General features: G+C 43.2%; 1 protein-coding gene across 3 annotated transcripts in view; it reads right to left on the bottom strand.

Moving 5' to 3' along the window:
• Nucleotides 1-4,866: 4,866 nt before the first annotated feature.
• The window catches only part of METAP1D (methionyl aminopeptidase type 1D, mitochondrial), a 244,591-nt gene continuing 227,430 nt past the window's right edge, over nucleotides 4,867-22,027 (bottom strand). For 2 of the 3 annotated variants that reach the window (XM_069733143.1, XM_069733142.1), the window contains 3 exons: nucleotides 7,512-7,559; nucleotides 5,402-5,480; nucleotides 4,867-5,209 (listed from right to left, as the gene is read on the bottom strand). In XM_069733143.1, coding sequence (XP_069589244.1) covers nucleotides 5,128-5,209; nucleotides 5,402-5,480; nucleotides 7,512-7,559 — 209 coding nt within the window. In that variant the 3' untranslated portion in view covers nucleotides 4,867-5,127. The remainder of the gene's footprint in view (nucleotides 5,210-5,401; nucleotides 5,481-7,511; nucleotides 7,560-22,027) is intronic. The other variant, XM_069733144.1, reaches the window with a different exon arrangement.

The following is a 22,027-nucleotide window of genomic DNA, read 5'->3' as shown; positions in this document are numbered from 1 at the left end:
TGGGAGCCTACAAGGGGAACTACTATGAACCTACAATGGGGAAATACTAGGAACCTACAGGGGGGATACTACTGGGATCCTACAGGGGGCACTACTAGGAGCCTACAGGGGGCACTAATGAGAGCCTACAAGGGGAACTACTAGGAGCCTACAGGAGGGGGCACTACTAGGAACCACCTACAGGGCGGCACTACCGGGAGCCTACAGGGGGGGCACAACTAGCCTACAAGGGAGCACTAATGGGAGCCTACAGGGGGAGCACTACTAGGAGCCTACAGGGGGGCACAACTAGGAGCCTACAAAGGGGCACTAATGGGAACCTACAGGGGAGCACTACTAGGTGCTTACGGGGGCACTAATGGGAGCATACAAGGGGCACTAATGGGAACCTACAGGGGAGCACTACTAGGTGCTTACGGGGGCACTAATGGGAGCATACAGGGGGCACTAATGGGAACCTACAGGGGAGCACTACTAGGTGTTTACGGGGGCACTAATGGGAGCATACAAGGGGCACTAATGGGAGTCTACAGGGGCACTACTATGAACCTGCAAGGGGAGCACTACTAGGAACCTACAAGGGGGGCACTACTAGGAGCATACAGGGGGGGCACTACTAGGAACCTACAGGGAGGCACTAATGGGAGCCTAAGGGGGGCACTAATTGGAGCCTACAGGGGAGCACTACTAGCAACCTACAGGGGGGCACTACTAGGAACCACCTACCAGGAGCCTACAGGGGAGCACTACTAGGAACCTACAGGAGGGCGCTACTAGAGGCCTAAAAGGGCACCAATGGGAGCCTACAGGGGGGCACTAATGGGAGCCTACAGGGGAGCACTACTAGGAGCCTACAAGGGGCACTAATGGGAGCCTACAGGGGGGCACCACTAGGAGCCAACAGGGGGAACTACTAATAACCTACAGGGGGCACTATTAGGAGCTTAAAGGGTGGCACTATTAGGAGCCAACAAGGGGGCACTAATGGGAGCCTACAGGAGAGCACTATTAGGAGCCTACAGGGGGCACTACTAGGAGCCTACAGTGGGCACTACTAGGATCCTACAAGGGGCACTAATGGGAGCCTTCAGGGGGGAAACTACTAGGAGCCAACATGGGGGCACTACTAGCAACCACCTACTGGGGGCACTAATGGGAGCCTACAGGGGAGCACTACTAGGAACCTACAGGGGGCACTACTAGGAGCCTACTAGGGGGCACTATTAGGAGCTTACAGGGGGGCATTACCAAATGACTTCAGGGGGGGCTTACAGGGGGGCACTACTATCGGCTTACAACATCTAGCAATGTCTACCATCAGAATACACTCAGGAACACATGCACTTTTTATATATATGCACGTGTGCACATTATGTGCGGTATATTACTGTCAACTTATCAGCAGATTATTATTATTATTATTACTACTACATTTGTTGGGGTTCTTATATTTAATAAGAATTATTATTACTATTCGTAGTAGTATTATACTATTAGTACTTTTATACACAGATTGGCTCTGGTTCATGCATATAATTAGTTTCGGTAAAGGTATATATGCTTTGGTTGTGTGTTTTTTTTTTTTTACATTTATTCATAGTAGTATATAGATTGGTCCTGATGTGGCTCATATATCCGATTATTATAGTAGCAGTATAGATAGATTGGCTGTGACTTTTCTTGATAGGGGTTATTATTGGTGACAGATTAACTTTAACATAAACGTTGAGTTCTTTTCATTATTTACAATTATTACATATATACTATATATATATATATATATATATATATATATAGTGCATTAGTTCGAACAAATAGATATATAGATCATTTTTATATTACATTATAACATTGTGTATATACATGTGTACATATTATTACAACTCGCAGAACAGTGAGATTTATGTATATGTGTAAGGGCTATATAATAGTAAACGCTAATGAGTTATAGTTATAGACATGATTTCTTTTTTCTTATATATTATTATTCGAATTACAAAATATCCACGTACACCTCCCAGATGGATTTGGAAGAAGGATATTGACCTCGGCAGGTATCTTCTGTGCATGGGAATATTGCTCCCTATCCCCAGTGTAGGAAGCCCAGGGAGAATCCCCATGACTTTGCAGGGTAATTAGTGAGGGCTGCTAATGATTCTTCCCCTCACATGGCAGTGCTGACTTTGACTGTACAATGTGCAGCTGTATATCCCTTTCTGATTCATTTGATTAAATACCAGTCTCAAGTGCTCTGCTCCCCAGCTGAACGGCCTCATTAGCATAACACTGATGTTTAATTTTCATACGCATAATTAGCCATATATTTAACAATAATAGCAACATGCTGCCTTTCACTATTAACCAGCCTGGGATGTGATCCGGCCTTAGGTGAACCTCCTCTATGCACTGCTATCACACTGTAATAATGGGCTCAGGCCATCTGATCACACCACACTTGTGGGATATTGATATCCTAATAATTCAATCTTTATCTTTAAACTGCTCTCTGTCTGGCTGATAACACATACAGCTGGAACCTGGCATTGTAAAGACTAGGTGTCAACAGGACAGACACATTAATGTATACAGTCATAGCTAAAGATTGGTCGCAAATCACTATGAACAGGTAGCACCATTTCTATGCAATTTTGCTGCTTTTTATACAGCACACTGAAAGGGTTAATAAGTTTGGGTTTAAAGGGGGGGCAGGTATTCTCTGTATTAGATAACTATCAGCTGGTCACTGCTGTCTGTCATGGCTGGCACCCCCCACCATCACCACCAAGGAGCCATAGGGAATGACATGTGATACCAACATTATTACTTTTTTTTTGTATGAAATCATCCCTGTGTAATGACTGAATGATTAACCTGTCTGATTTAACATCATTGCCAAATGGAGACGATTCCTCACAATGCCAGGCAAGAAAGAAGCACAACCAGTTCATGGTGTATCTGATCCTAGGGGGTCTATTTAATAGGGGGGCAAAAAAATGTAAATGGGGTAAGTCCAGAGGACTGCTAATCTCAATATCACCCCCTCTTACTGAGGCATGTCAGGAAAGGGTTAAAGTATGTGTACACACATAGATGATTGACATGTAAACAACAAATAGATATCTATCACTCATAGAGTAATCAGCTCCTTTTCAAATATACATTACACACATATATACAGTGATGTATGCGGCTTTTGCCTTTTTTTCCCCACTCATGTATTGATGATGGTAGGACTACATGTCTCAGCAGTATTTCTACAAAAGCCGATGAGTACAGTACAATAACATCACAACCCTATCGTTTCATACAAAGCCGACTACATTCAGAACACGTTATAAGTCATTGTAATAAAGCTCAGCTTGTTGTGTACACACATTTCCGTTTATTAGCCCTGTTTTTAATTAAGTTTTTAAATGTGTATAATAATAAATCGCTGCACCTCCGGGTAATTACTGCACTAACAGCTTGTTACCACAGCAGTGGGTACAAATCCTACAGTCTGAAGAAAACTATCGCTTTTTGGTACAGTATATACACAACCTGTGTGCAAATAGGGACCTGGCTGGACGTCAGCTACAGGGACACTATAATATGATAATTAATAAATGATAATAATACATCTCTGGTTTAAAGTTGGGAAAAGTAGAATAGTCAATTTGAAATACATATGTTACCTACAAATAAAATCCAATTGTCAGCAGTCAGACTGCCCCTCATTCATTGATATCATACCTCTGTCTGTCTATCTTTCTAGCATTAGTCATTAGATTGATTCTGTAGCTGGATGGAGAATTAGGTGATTGTAAAACAAACTATACATTGTGCCATATAGTCTACTAAATTGTAATGAATGGCAGTGAAGTGTATATACTATACTAAATAATATCACACTTACAAAATAAAATTGTATTTGAATGGAATTTTTTTTAAGACAACACAAAGTGGGTCAGAATTTAAAGGGAGCTAATTTGTGATATATGTAATAGATAGATACTGTATATAGGTATAGGTCTGCATGGGTGGAGGTGTTGGAAACCTGTCCAATCCCTTATACGATTCTTATGGCATGCACATTATAATGATTGTAGCCTTCAATATAATTTAAATAATAATTGATTCTTTCTGAAAAAAAAAAATATATATATATCTATCACTCTGTGTGTAAATCGTCATTACACTCAGTGCATGAAATGTGTTTCCTTGCTGTTACAGATGCTGTGTAGATCAGCATTCAGCACCAAGGCTGGTCTCTGTTGTTGGACTGGATCCCAGAGAATGCTTAGTGGTCTGTGTAAGTACAATGTGAATACCAAATTAAAAGTACTTACATTCCGCCAGGCTGATTAGTAGCTGCCTAATTACACACTACAAGCGTCACCTCTACTGCAGCCATTGGTCACAGTCCTGCATTGTATGTGCAGCCTCATGCTCCACTGACTTCTCCAATTTTACACCTAGTTTTTTTTTTCCCCTAAAATGTATATTTATTCTATTATTTTCTTGGTTTGCAGGAATTAGACACTATTAATGGACTATGAACTAACTAATGCAGACTATATAGCACATTCAATATCCATCTGTATGTATAAAACACACACACACACACACACACACACACACACACACACACACACACACACACACACACACACACACACACACACACACACACACACACACACACACACACACACACTTTGCTAGTACTAAAAACAAAGGATTCACCTGCAACCCAATCTAAAGCTACACTTGATACAGACTGTTTTGCTACATTCCTATTTCTGTGCTTTACACATACCCACATATCACATGTATATATTTTTTTATACCTATAGAAATAAAAGAACATAGACCTGCACAGTAATATTCTGTTGCAAAAAGCATTTTATTTCTAGTTGTAGCTGGCACATTGTATTGCCCCGCTATATGTATTATGTATTACAACAATGGGCTGTTTCTGCAGGTTCTTTTCTGGCTATATAAAACCTTTTGATGATACATAAATATATATATCAACTATGCTAAAGTATGAAAGTCTATACTTTGTTTTTCCATCAGAAACATTGTTGCAATCATTTTTTATTGTACATATTATACGCTATTTTTTTTTATGTATTTCGTATTAGTTCAGTTTAATTCTCCATCCAGTTTCGTCAGGATTTCAGCTCCTTCTGAACCGATTACAATCGTGTGCTCAAACTGGGCCGATCTGAAAGATATTTAGACAATACAACATTATTTAGAAAGAGCAGAGGTGGGGAAAAAAGGAAACACAATTGTAACTAAAGACAATACAATGTGCATTGAAATGTTCATAGTAACAGCGAGGGAACGCATTTCTATTCAGTTTGACATTTGCAGGAGCTAAATGGTTAACACAATTATTAATTTTGCATCGCACCTTTTCTTATCCATTGATACCGCCGTCCATTTGTCCTTGAGAATCTTAAAATCAGGAGCCCCTTCCATAATAATAGGCTCTGAAATTCAGTGGATAAATGACATTAGATTTCCATAAAAAAAATAGGGGCTGGGGGGGATGTTTTAGGGTAACTGAAGCCACACTGGTCTTTAAACTCATTTGCTTGGTTAACTAATTCAGTAAATATAGAATGTAAACAGACAATCCGCAGTGCAGATGTGAAGGATGGAAATTCTAACCAGGCTGCGGAGATTAACACTACATTCATCAGCATCCAGGGGATTACTCCCCCAGTATCCAGATTAAATACAAATAAATCAATCGCCCGGATGAACATCACCTATAGAACAGTGAGAGCATTGCAGCTGCGGACACAGTGATACAAGGTAACTGCAACATTCTATGAATAGAACGCCGGAGAGCAGACATCACGCTAGCACTTGTAGTCCCCCAGCAGCTGGAGAGCCACAGGTTGGCTATATTTAGCCTAGAGGTTAATGATGAAGTAAACAGGACACAAGCAGCTGTTAGCCCAGTGTTAGAGGTCACAGGGATCAAGGCTGGTGATTGCCCCCTGGTAAATGTTTACAGCTGTGCCATCTTTAGGGGCTGGGTTCTTGATGAGATGATACCTGCTGAAAGAGGTGATGTGAAGCGCACAGGGCATGGAGTTCTGGAGACCGATTGTACCAGGGAAAGAGATTATTCTAAATTATTGGGTTTCTGGGTTGATCTTAGGCTGCAGGTGGACATCAATGTACTAAATGTAATAGACATGTAATGTAATGCTACAGCTCTACTACTATGTGCTGCAAAAAAAAAAAGACCTTGTAACTTGTAGTTATTCAGCTACTTAATAGTTTGTGTGTGTGTGTGTGTATATATAGTGTATACTATATATTTATTTAGTGCGTTCAATAAGTGTGTGTGTATATATGGACAGATATAGATTAGGTAGATATAAATACATCTATATCTTTCTATTAAGACATGAAGGTCAAGGCACAGCACAACTTAGTGTCTACTCACAATGGGTGCCAGGCCTCCACCTCCAGACTAAATGTCCAATTTGATGCTTAGTATAAATCATAGAAAGAGGGCAGCCTCCAATCCAAAAAATAAAGTTGAACAAAAGGGGACTTTATTAACCCCAAATGGCAACGTTTCGGCTCATAGAACCTTTCTCAACAACCAACCGAATAGCTACAAGTTCCAGAATGCATCAGTGGCAAATGTCTGTTTTGTTTACATACTTCCATTGGTGTGATGATATATGTTAGCACTCCAATGGAAGTATATGAAGAAAGTGGACTTTATTCACCCAAATACATGCATGTGTCTGGAAAATAAAGTCCATTTTTTTTCAATGATTTCCATTGGAGTGTTGTTTCCATTCTAGTTTTTCAATATTTTTGTTTTAGGCTGGTTGTGTAAGTGTTGAATCAACAACATTAAGACTGTGATGCCATCTTTCCTTGTAAATGTGTATAATATATATATATATATATATATATATATATATATATATATATATATATATATATATATATATATATATATATATATACATACTATAACTATATTCTGTATATGCAATTATTTTCACTAAGTTTGCAGAATCATCCTATTCCACCCTTGTAAATACAAGTTTTTTTATGCACAGTCCTCTCTAACCCCTCATAATAATAATTTTGTTTCTATATTGCCAACCTACTATGCAGCACTTTATAAATCACTAGTTCTTCTCTGTCAGGGCATGCTGGGAGTTGTAGTTTTCCAACAAATGAGCAGCCACAGCTTGGGAACTACTGCCTTTCCACATTCTGGAAATGTTAATTTCCCTGCAATTGGAGTAACATTACCAAAACCCTGTTCTATAATCCAAGGCTCCATGTCTGTGGATACAAAGTACATCATTAAATAGTGGCTTTTTCTTATAAAGTCTAAACTTTCACAAGACATTAGACAGGAGATAAGGTGTGCAGCCATTGTTTTCTTTGTACTCCCATTATTATGCAGAAATTATAACATGATTATTGGGGACAGCAATTTCTGTGTTATTAATAAATAGTAAAGGGGTTGTACTGACCTATAGTAAATGCCATCCCTTCTTCCATTTCCATATTATTAGCATTTGCTAGACAAAAAAAAATATTTGCACATATTAGAACAGAATTTTTTTATTATTATTTAAGATGTTTGGATGACATGCTCTCTCAGGGAATGCCTATCAAAATGGTGCAATTTATTCATTATAACAGCAAATGCAGCCAGTATTACATTACCGCAAAGTCACCTTCATAGGCCACGGCAGTGTCAATCCAAATGTACAAATCCAAGCTATTTGTAGAAAGTGTTTTAATTCACATTACAATTTGATTGCAAATTAAATTATTTACATGAAGATGTTTTGTAGACTTTATATACTTTAATCTAATAGACTTTGGAATATTTTATGACTTAGGCCGGAGTCACACTTAACGTATGAAAAATCGGTCCGATCTTCTCTGCCGAGAGTCGCACAAGTGTTCTCCGTATGGTGATCCGTGTGTAATGCAATGATGCGATTTTTTTCGCATCTATGTATCTGTATGACTTTACATTTGTCACTGCTTTTCCCCTATGAATTTAATGGCTCAATGGGCTGAAATGAGGAAATTGTGTGCGTATTTGTCACAAGTCACACTGATGGTCAGTGTGGTGTCCAATTAATTTATTTTTTCTCGCACCCATAGACTTGCATTGGTGAGACTCGGCCGATATGCGCGAACAATCACAGCATGCTGCAATTTTACACGCACGTAGAATACGCCCGAGAAAAAATACGGTGATGTGAGCTGCCCCATAGATTAACACTGGTCCGAGTGCTATGCGATGTTTTCTCGCATAGCACTCATCCGTATTATACGCTAGTGTGACCCTGGCCTTATAATGAGACTGAACACACTTGTGCCTGTGAAAAGCAAAAGTGTCACATGAATTGCACACTTTTGACACCATGCCTTTTCAAGGATGGTTTTACATACATTTCTTTTTTTTTTGTTTTGCAAAAAGTGCAGCATTTTCAGCATCATTTTTTTTTTCTCGTGTGGCACAAAACTTTTTGGTGACTGGTCAGATGATGACTGCGAATCAATAAGTAAATATGAAATGCACTATGGACTTTTTTTTTCACTTGAGTTATTGTTTAAGGTCCTGTTTGGGTTTTTTTTTCCCTCAAATGTGGCATGGCCTGTGTGTCACTTTTTATCTAATGCATGTCCCATAAGTATTTTTTATAGGCAAAAAAGTTGTTATAAACAATTGTTAAAGACAAAGAAATCATTTTTATTTTTCACAAACCAGAAAAAACTGCGTAAAAATACTGTCTAAAAGTAGCTTCTGGGCTAAGTCATGTGATGGGATCGCAGCAGTATTTTCTTGTAATAGTGCTGCAATACCCAGCCTGACCACCAGTCTTGTGACTTGAGTGAACAACATCCTGGTCATATATGAAGCTATTATTTCACAATCGATGACCTGCGGTTGGGCCAAAAAAGAAAAGCCCATTAAGTTTTTTTCGTGTTGTTTTGCATTTCACTTTTTTTTTTTTTACTCACAGCATGCTATGGGCATTGCATATTCTGATTTTTCTTTCCCCCCCCCCCCCATTAGTTTTTATAGGGCTTAGATTGTCAGAAACTAATCCAGTGATACCAATGTGTTACTACCCCTCTATAAATCACTTGTAAGGTCACTTCTATATTATGGGATCCGGTTTTAGGCTCCACAATGTAAAAAGGATCTTCAGAAGTTAGAGGCCTTAGCTAGATTATTACAAGGGATGGAAGGCCTCTCTCTGAGAGGTTGGAAAAGTTGGGCTTGTTTAGCACAGAAAAAAAAGACGTCCCCGAGCAGAGGAGATCTCATTTATATGTATAAATATATGTGTGTTCAATACAATAGACTGGCGCATGTGACTTATTCTTTCTTACAAAGAACAATTTGTGTCTCTCTGAGCGACTTCCGCCGTATTCCACGTGCACTGACATCCACAGGATCTCCCATTGCATCCAGGCCAGTTGAATAATCCAATTGGAACCAACACTGAGCCCATACACGCTTAACCTACTATACAGTAAAATTGTTGTGATAAAGGTCCAGATGTGGACCGAAAACGTTCAAACGTATATCTTTGTGGATGCACATTAAAGGATCTTCTTTACACCAAAATTCTTCTTGAGTGCGAAGTTTTTTCTGATTTTGGATTCCTTGGCTGGATACCCTACTTGAGCACCTATACTGATTATTAGCATGAGTGCCGTGTTGCTTCTTTTTCTTTCTCTCATGAATGCGGTCAGCTGTACTGGCATCTAGCCCGGTGTGGTGGGCCACTGCTAGCACCGGGCCCTCCCGCCTGCTCAGGGGCCCCACAAGAGCCGGGTGGCAGAGCAGGGAGATCGATTCTCCCTGCTCTGATGAAGAATGTATCTGTACCGGCGTGCTGTAGTGTAGCTCCAGGTAGGCCCCCTCTGCCTCCGGTATCTACGCCACCTTCCATTCACGCAGTTTCATGTCCATCTTGCTCTGTATGCCAGAAGGCAAGAAACTCTTTGTAGCACTTGTATTGAGCCTTAAGCTTTGAACGTTGCAGAAATGTCAACAGTAGTGTTGAGCCACCCCACTAGTGTTCGAGTCTGGTTCGTCGAATTGGGGTGTGTTCAACGAATGTTCGTTGAACGTTCGACGAACACTGTTGAACCCCATTGAACCCAATGGCAAATACATACAAACACATAGAAAACACCTTAAAAGGTGTCCAAAAGCTGACAAACTGTTCAGAAGACACAACAAACACATGGAAAAGTAGCAACTACATATAGTCATGTGAAAAGAAAAGAGGGGGAGGAGTAAAAGGAGGAGGAGACACAGATATAGGCATGTCATGCCCTTCTAAAATCAAGAAAGGCCGGAGTAAAAATCTAAAAATTAAAAAAAAAAAAAAATCTTTAGGTAGAATGGCGGCGGGTCCATTCAGAACACTTTCCTTAGAAGACGTAGTGGTATCCCCGTTGGGAGTCGTGCCAAAAAAGGACAACATCGACGCGAAACCAAGTACAGTACTATGTACTGTACCTCCTTTGACGAGGCAATCATGCGGGTCAAGAAGTTGGGAAGGGGCACCCTAATGGCCAAAACAGACATTTATGGGGCGTTCCGGTTACTACCTGTGTCTCCGAGTAGTGTCCTCCCATTGGGCTGCTTCTGTGAAGGAACATACTACATAGATCGCTGTTTGCCCATGGGGTGCTCCATATCCTGCTCACTATTTGAGGCGTTTAGTTGTTTCCTCGAATAGGTTGTCATGGACGTTTCTAAGGGGGCACATATTATCTATTACCTCGATGACTTCTTATGCCTGGGCCCAAAAGATTCGCCACAGTGTGAATACATGCGGTAGTCCACCTGTGAGAAGGAGAGAGCTGGAGGGAGAGCGGACACCCCAGAGCCGAGGGGTTAGGCCAGTCTCACACATCCAGATAATTCCGGTACCGGAAAAATCGGTACCGGAATTATCCATGTCCGTGTGGTCACGTGGCACATCAGTGTGGCACACGTGCGGCATCCGTGTGCCGCCCGTGTGCCGACTGGGTACCACACGCACCGTGCAGGAGACAGCGCTACAGTTAAGCTCTGTCCACTGCATCTGGTGCTGAAGCCCCATTCATTTCTTCTCTCCAGCAGCGTTCGCTGGAAAGAAAGAATTAATCTTTTTTTTTTTAAATTTATTTATGTTTATGTTTTTAAAATAAAGTTGCCGGTAATTTATGGGAGGTGGAGCCGCATATTCATCACTGTAATGAGCGGTACCATGTGACCGCTCATACAGGACAAGCAGTGACGCTGAGAGGATGTAAGCGCCGAGGGAGCTGGGTAAGTATTTTAATGCCAGCGGGCAGGCGCACAGGGGGTGGGAGGGGGCAGATTACCGACAACTTTATTTTAAAAACAAAAATAAATTAAAAAAAAATTATTCATTCCTTCTTTCCAGCGAATGCTGCTGGAGAGAAGAAATGAATGGGGCTTCAGCACCACACGCGGGGGGGACAGCGCTTACAGTAGCGCTGTCTCCTGCACGGCACATGGACTGCACACGGACAATATCCGTGTGCGGTACGTGTTTTACATGGACCCATTGACTTTAATGGGTCCGTGTAATACGTGCGCTCCCACGAACACTGACATGTCTCCCTGTTTTCCAAACGGACACACGGTCCGTGAAAGCACGCTGACATGTGCAGAGACACATTGATTTTAATGTGTCTACGTGAGTCAGTGTCTCCGGTACGTGAGGAAACAGTCACCTCACGTACCGGAGCCACTGACATGTGAAACCGGCCTTAGATTGAGAAAGTAAAAAGGCGGTGTAGCTTGCTTCATGGGTGGGGTACTCTGGGCCTTGTAGCAATTTCTGCTACTCAGCAAAATATTGCCTGGGCTAGATGCAGTAAAAAATTAGTCATTAGATAAACAGGCGGTGTAGCTTGCTTCATGGGTGGGGTACTCTGCTGAGTAGCACAAAATTCTACTAGGCCCAAAAGGATTTCCTGGGCTAGATGCAGTTAAAAAATAGTACTTGGATAAACAGGCGGTATAGCTTGCTTCATGGGTGGGCTACTCTGCTGACAGGCAGACACTGAAGATTTGGAGCAGACCTCTGAATTCCAGGCCATAGTATGAGTAAACCACTCTGCAGATGACCCCACCCACCTGGATTGGACGATGCAAACATCATGTAAAACACAGCAAGGGGACTCAATAAAGAGTCTCCATTTTTTCCAAAAATTCTGCCACAGACACCACTTAAGTGGCATCAATTTCGCCAGAGTTTTTTTTAAAACGGTTGGTGAGGTGATTTTCAAAAATCATCAAGCTTTTAGTCTCGCTAAGATGACACAGGGGTAGAAAAGTCCTTGCAGATCCAGGATTTGTTCATCTTGATGAACGTTAGTCTGTCTACATTGTCACTGGACAGCCACGTGCGCTTATCTGTCAGCACACCACCAGCAGCGCTGAACACCCGTTCAGAGAGAACGCTGGCTGCAGGGTATGACAAGATCTCCAAGGCGTGAGTGGCGAGCTCAGGCCATTTTTCAAGATTGGAAGCCCAAAATGAACAACGGTCCAGTTCCACAGTCATGGCATTGATGTTAACTTGGAGAGATACTCCTGTACCATCCTCTCTAGGCGTTGGCTATGCGTCAGATTTCTTGTCTCCTGTGGCCTTGCAAGGGATGGTCTAAAAAAATCTTGAAACGATTGGAAAAACTTGCTGTTACCACCAGATACGATGTTACTGTTACGGTTTGAGTGATGACTCGATAATCCCACGGTTGGAAAGTTAGAACTCAGAGATTCACTACGTGCACCACTGGTGTTTTGTGGAAAAGCATATGTAAGATTCTGTAACAGTCTCTGCTGATACTCCTGCATGTGTGAATCCCTATGGCAGGAATTATTTTGGCAAATTTACTTTTGTACCGGGGATCTAAGAGTGTGGCAACCCAGTAGTCGGCATTACTTTGGATTCTGACAATCTGAGGGTCATGTTGCAGGTAGTGCAGCAAGAAGGCACGCATGTGTCTTGCGCATCCAGGAGGACCAAGTCCATGTAGTCTTGGTGGCGGCGAGGTGAGAATCATGCTTCCTTCCTCTGCCCTCTCCCCCCAACCTCGCACAACAGAAATTTGATCAAGGTCTCCCTCATCTGACGAGTCTTCCATGCCCAGCGCCAGTGCGTCCTCCACTTCTTCCTCGCCTCCTGCACGTTCCTCAACAGTTTGGCTGCTACCATGCGCCCTCGGTAATCCCTCTCCCCAGCCTCCAATGCCAGCCGCCTTGGACCGTCTGGACCTTGGAGATATTATCCCTTCCGCATATGACTACACCTGTTCCACCACCTGACTCCGAATAATGTTTAAGGGGTGCTCCAGCATGTAAATCACCGGAATGGTCATGCTGATAATGGCATTATCAGCACTAAACATCTTCGTCGCGATTTCAAAACTGTGCAGAAGGGTGCATAGGTCCCTGATCTGAGACCACTCCTGCAGCGTGATTTGCCCCACCTCTGGATCTCGTTGGCCATGCTATACGTCATAACGAATTGCACCAGGGCTCGTTGGTGCTGCCACAGTCGCTGCAACATGTGCAGAGTTGAATTCCACCATGTGGGCACATCGCATTTCAGCCGGTGAACTGGCAGGCCCAACGACTTCTATAGGGATGTAAGTTGTTGAGCTGCAGGATTCGAACGGCGGAAGTGAGCACACAGCGACCGTGCCCTCTGCAAAAGCCCATCTAGTCAGGGATAGTGGGATAAAAATTGCTGGACAACCAGGTTCAAAACGTGAGCCATACAAGGCATGTGTGTGACATTGCCCCGGCGAAGGGCCGCACCCAGGTTTGCAGCATTGTCGCTGACGGCTTTCCCTGGCTGCAGGTTGAGTGGAGACAACCATTGATGGAACTCGGTCTCCAGAGCTGACCACAACTCCTCAGCTGTGTGACTCACATTTCCCAGACATTTCAATGTAAACACCGCCTGATGCCGTTGAGCCCTGGTGACAGCATAGTAAGGAGGTGTGCAGGATTCCTTCTGCGCAGTTAGAACGCGGGTGGCACTACCAGACAGGCTTTGGTTGCAGGTGGAGGACCGAGAGGAGGTTGAGGAGGAAGAAGCAGTGGAGGAACTTCTAGATACAGAGGATCGATGAGCAACTCGTGGGGACGGCAAGACTTGGACAGCAGCCCCTTCTCCTGATGTCACCATAGTTACCCAGTGCCCAGTCACCGACATGTAACGCCCCTGTCCATGTATACTTGTCCAAGTGTCTGTGGTGAAATGCACCCTGTCACACACAGTTTCTCAAGGAAGTGGTGATGTTGTGTGTTACATGCTGGTGTAGCGCAGGCACAGCTTTCTTTGAGAAATAGTGGCGACTGGGCATCTGGTACTTGGGCACTGCAACGGACATAAGGTCTCGAAAATCCTCTGTGTTCACCAGGTGGAAAGGCAGAATTTCTGTAGCCAACAGCTTGCAGATGGAGAAATTCAACCTCTTAGCTTTGTCATGGCTAGGAGGAAATGGTCTTTTACTTGTCCACATCTGAGGGACTGAGGGCTGGCTGCCGTGCTTAGATGGGGTTGAGTAGGGTGTCCCCAGCAAACTGCTGATCTGTGAGGAAGGTGCAGGCATAGATGTTATGTTGCCTTGATCAAAATGTGGTCTCTATGTCAGAGAGCGCTCAACACCAGCAGGTGTTTCCACTTGCAAATGTCCTGACAACCTGCCAATCACATTGGCTGTTGTGGGTAAAGAGGTGGAAGGTCTGCGTCCAAAACCATGTGCGACTGCTGTACCCACAGTCACAGAGGATGAAGAGGATGCGGATGCACTTGATGGGGCAGACTGTGGTTGACCCGGCCCACTAGGCCGTACTGTAGCACAATGAGCTTCCCACTGCAACTTATGCCTCATATCCATGTGACGGTTCATGCATGAAGTACTCAAATTAGTTATTTTTTGGCCTCTACTGAGATTTTGGTGACAAATCTTACAGACAACATGGGTTGGGTCATCCTTTGCGATCTCAAAAAATGCCCAGGCTAGGCAAGGCTTAGAGCCCATGCGACCTGAAGAGCCACCATGACTTCTGCTCAGAGGCACAGTTGGGTTTGAGGATGCAGTTTTTGACATGCTTCCAGTACTCCGTCTCTGTCCAGGAAGGCGCAACCTAACCTCGTTATCAGACTCGTCACTAGCATCCTCCTCCACCTCCTCTGCTGACCTCATGGACTGGCGGACTGTGGGTTGACAGTAAGTGGGGTCTCCAACCTAGTCATCATCATCCTGTGTGTTCTCACACCCGTCATCCTCAGAGCCAACCTCTTCCTGCCCTGACCAAAAAGTCAAGTTTTCATTCCAATCAGGTATCCCAGTCTCATCATCATCTTCCTCATTGTCTCCACCAACAGGAGTTACAGTTTGGGAACGAGGGTCTACATTATGCTCAAAACCTTCTTCATGTGGGCCTGGATCCGACTCACAAAGATTCTGGGCATCAGTGCAAATCATTTACTCGTCTGGATTCACAGAAGCTCTAGAGCAGACCTCTGATTCCCAGGCTATAGTATACAGCTCTGCAGACTCAACCATCTGTGTTACCCCATACTCAGACTGGCGGCTGGAGACTTGGGAGCTGTGAGGAAGCAAGTGCGATTGGGGTGACACCTCTGAGGACTGGAGTAGTTGTGATGTTGAAGGTGACATGGAGGAGAGCCCACTTGAATGAGCACTTGATATCCGTTCAAGCACCTGCTGTTTTTGTTCCTCATCTGGAATTTGTAGCGATGCTCGTAACGATGGTCGTAAGAAAGGGATCATATCAGATTGTCCACAAAAAGTTGACATCTTACTTTGGCTGGAAGATGGTCTTTCTTCTGCAGATGTTACTGTTGCTTTTCCAACCTACCCCAGGGACACAACCTTTTTTTCCCTTTCCAACACGCCTATTCCCCCTTCCACCAGCAGCAGGCCTTTTGCCACTCATTTTGGTGCTTAACTAATTGGCAACTCTGTATCTGTAGTTGTTGGCACAAAAAAGATGGATGAAAACCGAGCAGAGCTGAGTGGCCAAACTGTGGTACTAAGCTCAAAAGGATTTACTGGGTTAGATGCAGTAAAAATTGAGATACACAGGCGGTGTAGTTAGCTTCACAGGCGGGCTACTCCACTGACGTGCAGACACTGCTCCTAGGCCCAAAACTATTTACTGGGTTAGATGCAGGAAAAATTTAGATACACAGGCAGTGTAGCTAGCTTCACAGATGGGCTACTCAGATTACTACCTGACAATGCTACTAGCCCAAAAGGATGGGCTGAGCTATGCTATGAAAAACACTTGCACAGCACTGGCACAGACCTGCCTGGCAAAAAGTGCTATGAACTGCTGTAACCTACCCTGAAAAGGGCTGATATTACAAGTAGTCCCGACTCACTAAACCTATCTCAGAAAATTTGCTTGCAAAAAAAGACTCTTTGACTGTATAGCGCCCACAGCAGCAGCGGTGCCATCTAACACTAAGCTGCAGCAGTGAGGAAATGTTGGCGATGGGGAAAATGGCTGGTTCTTATAGAGCAAGGACATACACAGCCAACGACCCATGCCCTTGCTTGTGTGCATCACATGCACATTGCTGTGTGTGCACTGCTCATAGGCTGAGAGACTGCACCGCCTGACTGTAAATGCGGGAAAGAAAAAAAATGGAGATCGGCGTTATTTCAGCACAAATCTATCCCCCGCCCACTATACACTGAAACAGTCTGTTAACAATGATAAACAGTTTTAATGTGCAAATCAAGTTAGGCTTTTGGTGAACGAACAGTTATCGAACAGCCAAATTTTAAGCAAATTGTTCGGGTTCGACGAACGACTCGAACACCGTCCAAAACAGCTCGAATTTGAAATTGGCGAACAGTTCGATTCGAACACCGCTCATCTCTAGTCCACAGGGAATTTCTGTAAGGACTCTCACTACCCCGAATGATATAGTCTAGATTTTCCTTTCAGCCCACTGCACCTTGAACTTGACATTGCATACCAAACTTCCCTATCTGACTGTCTATCAGGAAGCAATCTCTTTTAATTGGGACTTGCCCCTCCCACTACGGGCTTGTCCCGAACGTTAACTATGTCTGTCCCTACAGTATGTTGCTGGGCAGATCTCCCTCACAAACACTATGCATTACATTTACATACATTAACTATATTACACGCATAAATCATACCAAAGTCTATCTTGCCCTATAGTCACTACCTCATGCCCTAAAACCTATCCCATGTCTTACTCTATGCTTTATACATCACCATGTTACAAAATGTATAATATAAATGAGCATAACATTATTCACGCTATGTTACAACGCATATGATGGCTTCAGAGGTAGAAACATGACAGTACAATCCACCACACTTACACATGCAACACGTATGTCTGAATGAGGCCTACCTGTAGGAATTCCAAGTAGGTTATAAGGCAGAAATGATAAAAGTGCATAACATCAAAATATAACGTTATAATATTTAAAAGCCAAGTATCATGTATAGTCACACACTCTGCTCTTCTGTTACTCTGTTACAATTGTGTTTCAATGGGTTTTTTTTTGGGTGGGATACACCTTGCAAGATAAAAAAAAAATATCCAGCATAAATGATTTGTAGCAAAGAGCTCATGTCCTCCTTTGCCCGCATACTTTTCTTTTGTCTCGTGTGGTCTGTAAAGCGATTCCTCAAGTTATATTATTTATACATTCTGGGACGATCTTTGTTAAAACATTATGGAAAACTAGTATTTCATCCCATAATAAGAAAAAAAAAAGAAGAATAAAGACACAGAACCAGATAACTAATACAGATAAAACATGTCTTATTAGACAAAATATCAGACTTAGTTGTTGGAGGATGTAAATCTCTTTCTGGGTAGAAGAAGGGAGATTCTTCAGGTGGAGGACTCACAATGAGCTGGAAACATAAGATGTAGCCCAACTCACCTGACATCCAAAGAAGCAGCACATCCCGGCACAGGTAACCCCGGTATAGGGCATATAGTGCAGCACATCCCGGCACAGGTAACCCCGGTATAGGGCATATAGTGCAGCACATCCCGGCACAGGTAACCCCGGTATAGGGCATATAGTGCAGCACATCTCGGCACAGGTAACCCCGGTATAGGGCATGTAGTGCAGCACATTCCGGCACAGGTAACCCCGGTATAGGGCATATAGTGCAGCACATCCCGGCACAGGTAATCCCGGTATAGAGCATATAGTGCAGCACATCCCGGCACAGCTAACCCCGGTATAGGGCATATAATGCAGCACATCCCGGCACAGCTAACCCCGGTATAGGGCATATAGTGCAGCACATTCCGGCACAGGTAACCCCGGTATAAGACCTATAGCGCAGCACATCCCGTCACAGGTAACCCCGGTATAGAGCATACAGTTAGGTCCATATATATTTGGACAGAGACAACATTTTTCTAATTTTGGTTATAGACATTACCACAATGAATTTTAAACAAAACAATTCAGATGCAGTTGAAGTTCAGACTTTCAGCTTTCATTTGAGGGTATCCACATTAAAATTGGATGAAGGGTTTAGGAGTTTCAGCTCCTTAACATGTACCACCCTGTTTTTAAAGGGACCAAAAGTAATTGGACAATTGACTCCAAGCATATTTCATGGACAGGTGTGGGCAATCCATTCGTTATGTCATTCTCAATAAAACAGATAAAAGGCCTGGAGTTGATTTGAGGTGTGGTGCTTGCATTTGGAAGGTTTTGCTGTGAAGTAAACATGCGGTCAAAGAAGCTCTCTATGCAGGTGAAACAAGCCATCCTTAAGCTGCGAAAACAGAAAAAACCCATCCGAGAAATTGCTACAATATTAGGAGTGGCAAAATCTACAGTTTGGTACATCCTGAGAAAGAAAGAAAGCACTGGTGAACTCATCAAAGCAAAAAGCCCTGGGCGCCCACGGAAGACAACAGTGATGGATGATCGCAGAATAATCTCCATGGTGAAGAGAAACCCCTTCACAACAGCCAACCAAGTGAACAACACTCTCCAGGGTGTAGGCGTATCAATATCCAAATCTACCATAAAGAGAAGACTGCATGAAAGTAAATACAGAGGGTTCACTGCACGGTGCAAGCCACTCATAAGCATCAAGAATAAAAAGGCTAGACTGGACTTTGCTAAAAACATCTAAAAAAGTCAGCACAGTTCTGGAATAACATTCTTTGGACAGATGAAACCAAGATCAACCTCTACCAGAATGATGGAAAGAGAAAAGTATGGCGAAGGCGTGGTACAGCTCATGATCCAAAGCATACCACATCATCTGTAAACCACGGCGGAGGCAGTGTGATGGCTTGGGCATGCATGGCTGCCAGTGGCACTGGGTCACTAGTGTTTACTGATGATGTGACACAGGACAGAAGCAGCCGAATTAATTCTGAGGTATTCAGAGAATACTGTGTGCTCAGATCCAGCCAAATGCAGCCAAACTGATTGGTCGTCATTTCATACTACAGATGGACAATGACCCAAAACATAAAGTCAAAGCAACCAGGAGTTTATTAAAGCAAAGAAGTGGAATATTCTTGAATGGCCAAGTCAGTCACCTGATCTCAACCCAATTGAGCAGCATTTCACTTGTTAAAGACTAACTTCAGACAGAAAGGCCCACAAACAAACAGCAACTGAAAACCACCGCAGTGAAGGCCTGGCAGAGCATCAAAAAGGAGGAAACACAGCGTCTGGTGATGTCCATGAGTTCAAGACTTCAGGCAATCATTGCCAAGAAAGGGTTTTCAACCAAGTACTAAAAATGAACATTTTATTTAAAATTATTGAATCTGTCCAATTACTTTTGGCCCCTTTAAAAACAGGGTGGCACATGTTAAGGAGCTGAAACTCCTAAACCCTTCACCCAATATTAATGTGGATACCCTCAAATGAAAGCTGAAAGTCTGAACTTCAACTGCACCTGAATTGTTTTGTTTAAAATTCATTGTGGTAATGTCTATAACCAAAATTAGAAAATTGTTGTCTCTGTCCAAATATATATGGACCTAACTGTATAGCGCAGCACATCCCGGCACAAATAACCCCGGTATAGGGCATATAGTGCAGCACATCCCGGCACAGGTAACCCCGGTATAGAGCATATAGCGCAGCACATCCCGGCACAGGTAACCCCGGTATAGGGCATATAGTGCAGCACATCCCGGCACAGGTAACCCCGGTATAGGGCATATAGTGCAGCACATCCCGGCACAGGTAACCCCGATATAGAGCATATAGCGCAGCACATCCCGGCACAGGTAACCCCGGTATAGAGCATATAGCGCAGCACATCCCGGCACAGGTAACCCCGGTATAGGGCATATAGTGCAGCACATCCCGGCACAGGTAACCCCGGTATAGGACCTATAGCGCAGCACATCCCGTCACAGGTAACCCCGGTATAGAGCATATAGCGCAGCACATCCCGGCACAAATAAGCCCGGTATAGGGCATATAGTGCAGCACATCCCGGCACAGGTAACCCCGGTATAGAGCATATAGCGCAGCACATCCCGGCACAGCTAACCCCGGTATAGAGCATATAGCGCAGCACATCCCGGCACAGGTAACCCCGGTATAGAGCATATAGCGCAGCACATCCCGGCACAAATAACCCCGGTATAGGGCATATAGTGCAGCACATCCCGGCACAGGTAACCCCGGTATAGAGCATATAGCGCAGCACATCCCGGCACAGGTAACCCCGGTATAGAGCATATAGCGCAGCACATCCCGGCACAGGTAACCACGGTTTAGGGCATGTACATTGTACTGTAAAGAGGCACTTAATAGACAACCAATCATTACGTGCACTTCAGTAATAAGGGGTTTTACCAGTGTAATGCTCATGCTGATTGGCTGTATCTTCCAGCCAATCACACATGCAGTAGATCATTACTTTCTGTGGTACGACCCAGGAATGATCATATACTGTATGTTGGAAATGTTGTAACCTGGGGTCGCTGTAATACAAGAGTGCACTGATTGTATACAGGGTGGTAGCACTAGCTAGGTAAGGTATTTACAGGTAAGCAGCTTTGCTCTTCTACCAAAGACTCTGCTTTGGTATAATAATCTCATGAAGGGTTAATGGTCCAATTTTATTGAAATAATTGAATAATTATACAATCTAGTCTCCTCCAATACCACCCTGCTGCTTAAAGTGAACATATTATTCGAGCACACCGACGTCACCCGGTTAGCACCAGAGCATGCTCAGATAACTCTTTATTCTAGCACGTTCGCTCATCACTATTTCCAGGTCATCGTTACCATACAATGCACACTGCAAAAAAAAAATAAAACAAAAGCCAATTGCATTTTTTACCATTTAACCTGACTTTTTTTTCCTGGTTTTCAGTAAATTTTATTGTAAAATAGCTGGCATAATTCAAAAGTACAACTTGTCCTGCAAAAAAAAAACTCAAAACAAATGGGTTTGGCAACTGAAAAATAAAAAAATAAAGTTATGGCTCTTGACAGAAAAGGGAAAAATGCAAACAATAAAATTAAAATAGGTTGTGGAGGCAAAAGGTTAAGGCACCGATTCATCAAAACTGGCATGCCACTTTAGATTAACGGTGCAGTAGTGTAAGATGCACCCCTTTTGGGATGAAAATTCCTACTACCAACTTGGGTCTATTCACCCTCCGGTTATTTTGGTAGTAGATAATTTATTAAGAAGGGCATCTTTCAGCCGCCATGCGTCACCACAAGAAATGTACTTCAGTCAGGTATTTGAGCACATTTCTTCAGTAATTTATGCCACTTTTCGAGCATTAAATTCTTATGGATTTGTCAGCCACTCCCATCCTGAGAAACTCCACCCACTTTACAAAAATGTGGTGGCCAAAAGTCCCAAAGAGAAAGGTTGCAAAAATTTTATCAACTCATGAGTAAAACAAACAGTTTTACACCCGAACTTTGGTGA

Source organism: Ranitomeya imitator, chromosome 7, assembly GCF_032444005.1.
Source record: "Ranitomeya imitator isolate aRanImi1 chromosome 7, aRanImi1.pri, whole genome shotgun sequence".
NCBI lineage: Eukaryota > Metazoa > Chordata > Amphibia > Anura > Dendrobatidae > Ranitomeya > Ranitomeya imitator.
The sequence above is the reverse complement of the archived record's forward strand: the minus strand, read 5'-3'. Positions and strand labels throughout refer to the sequence as shown.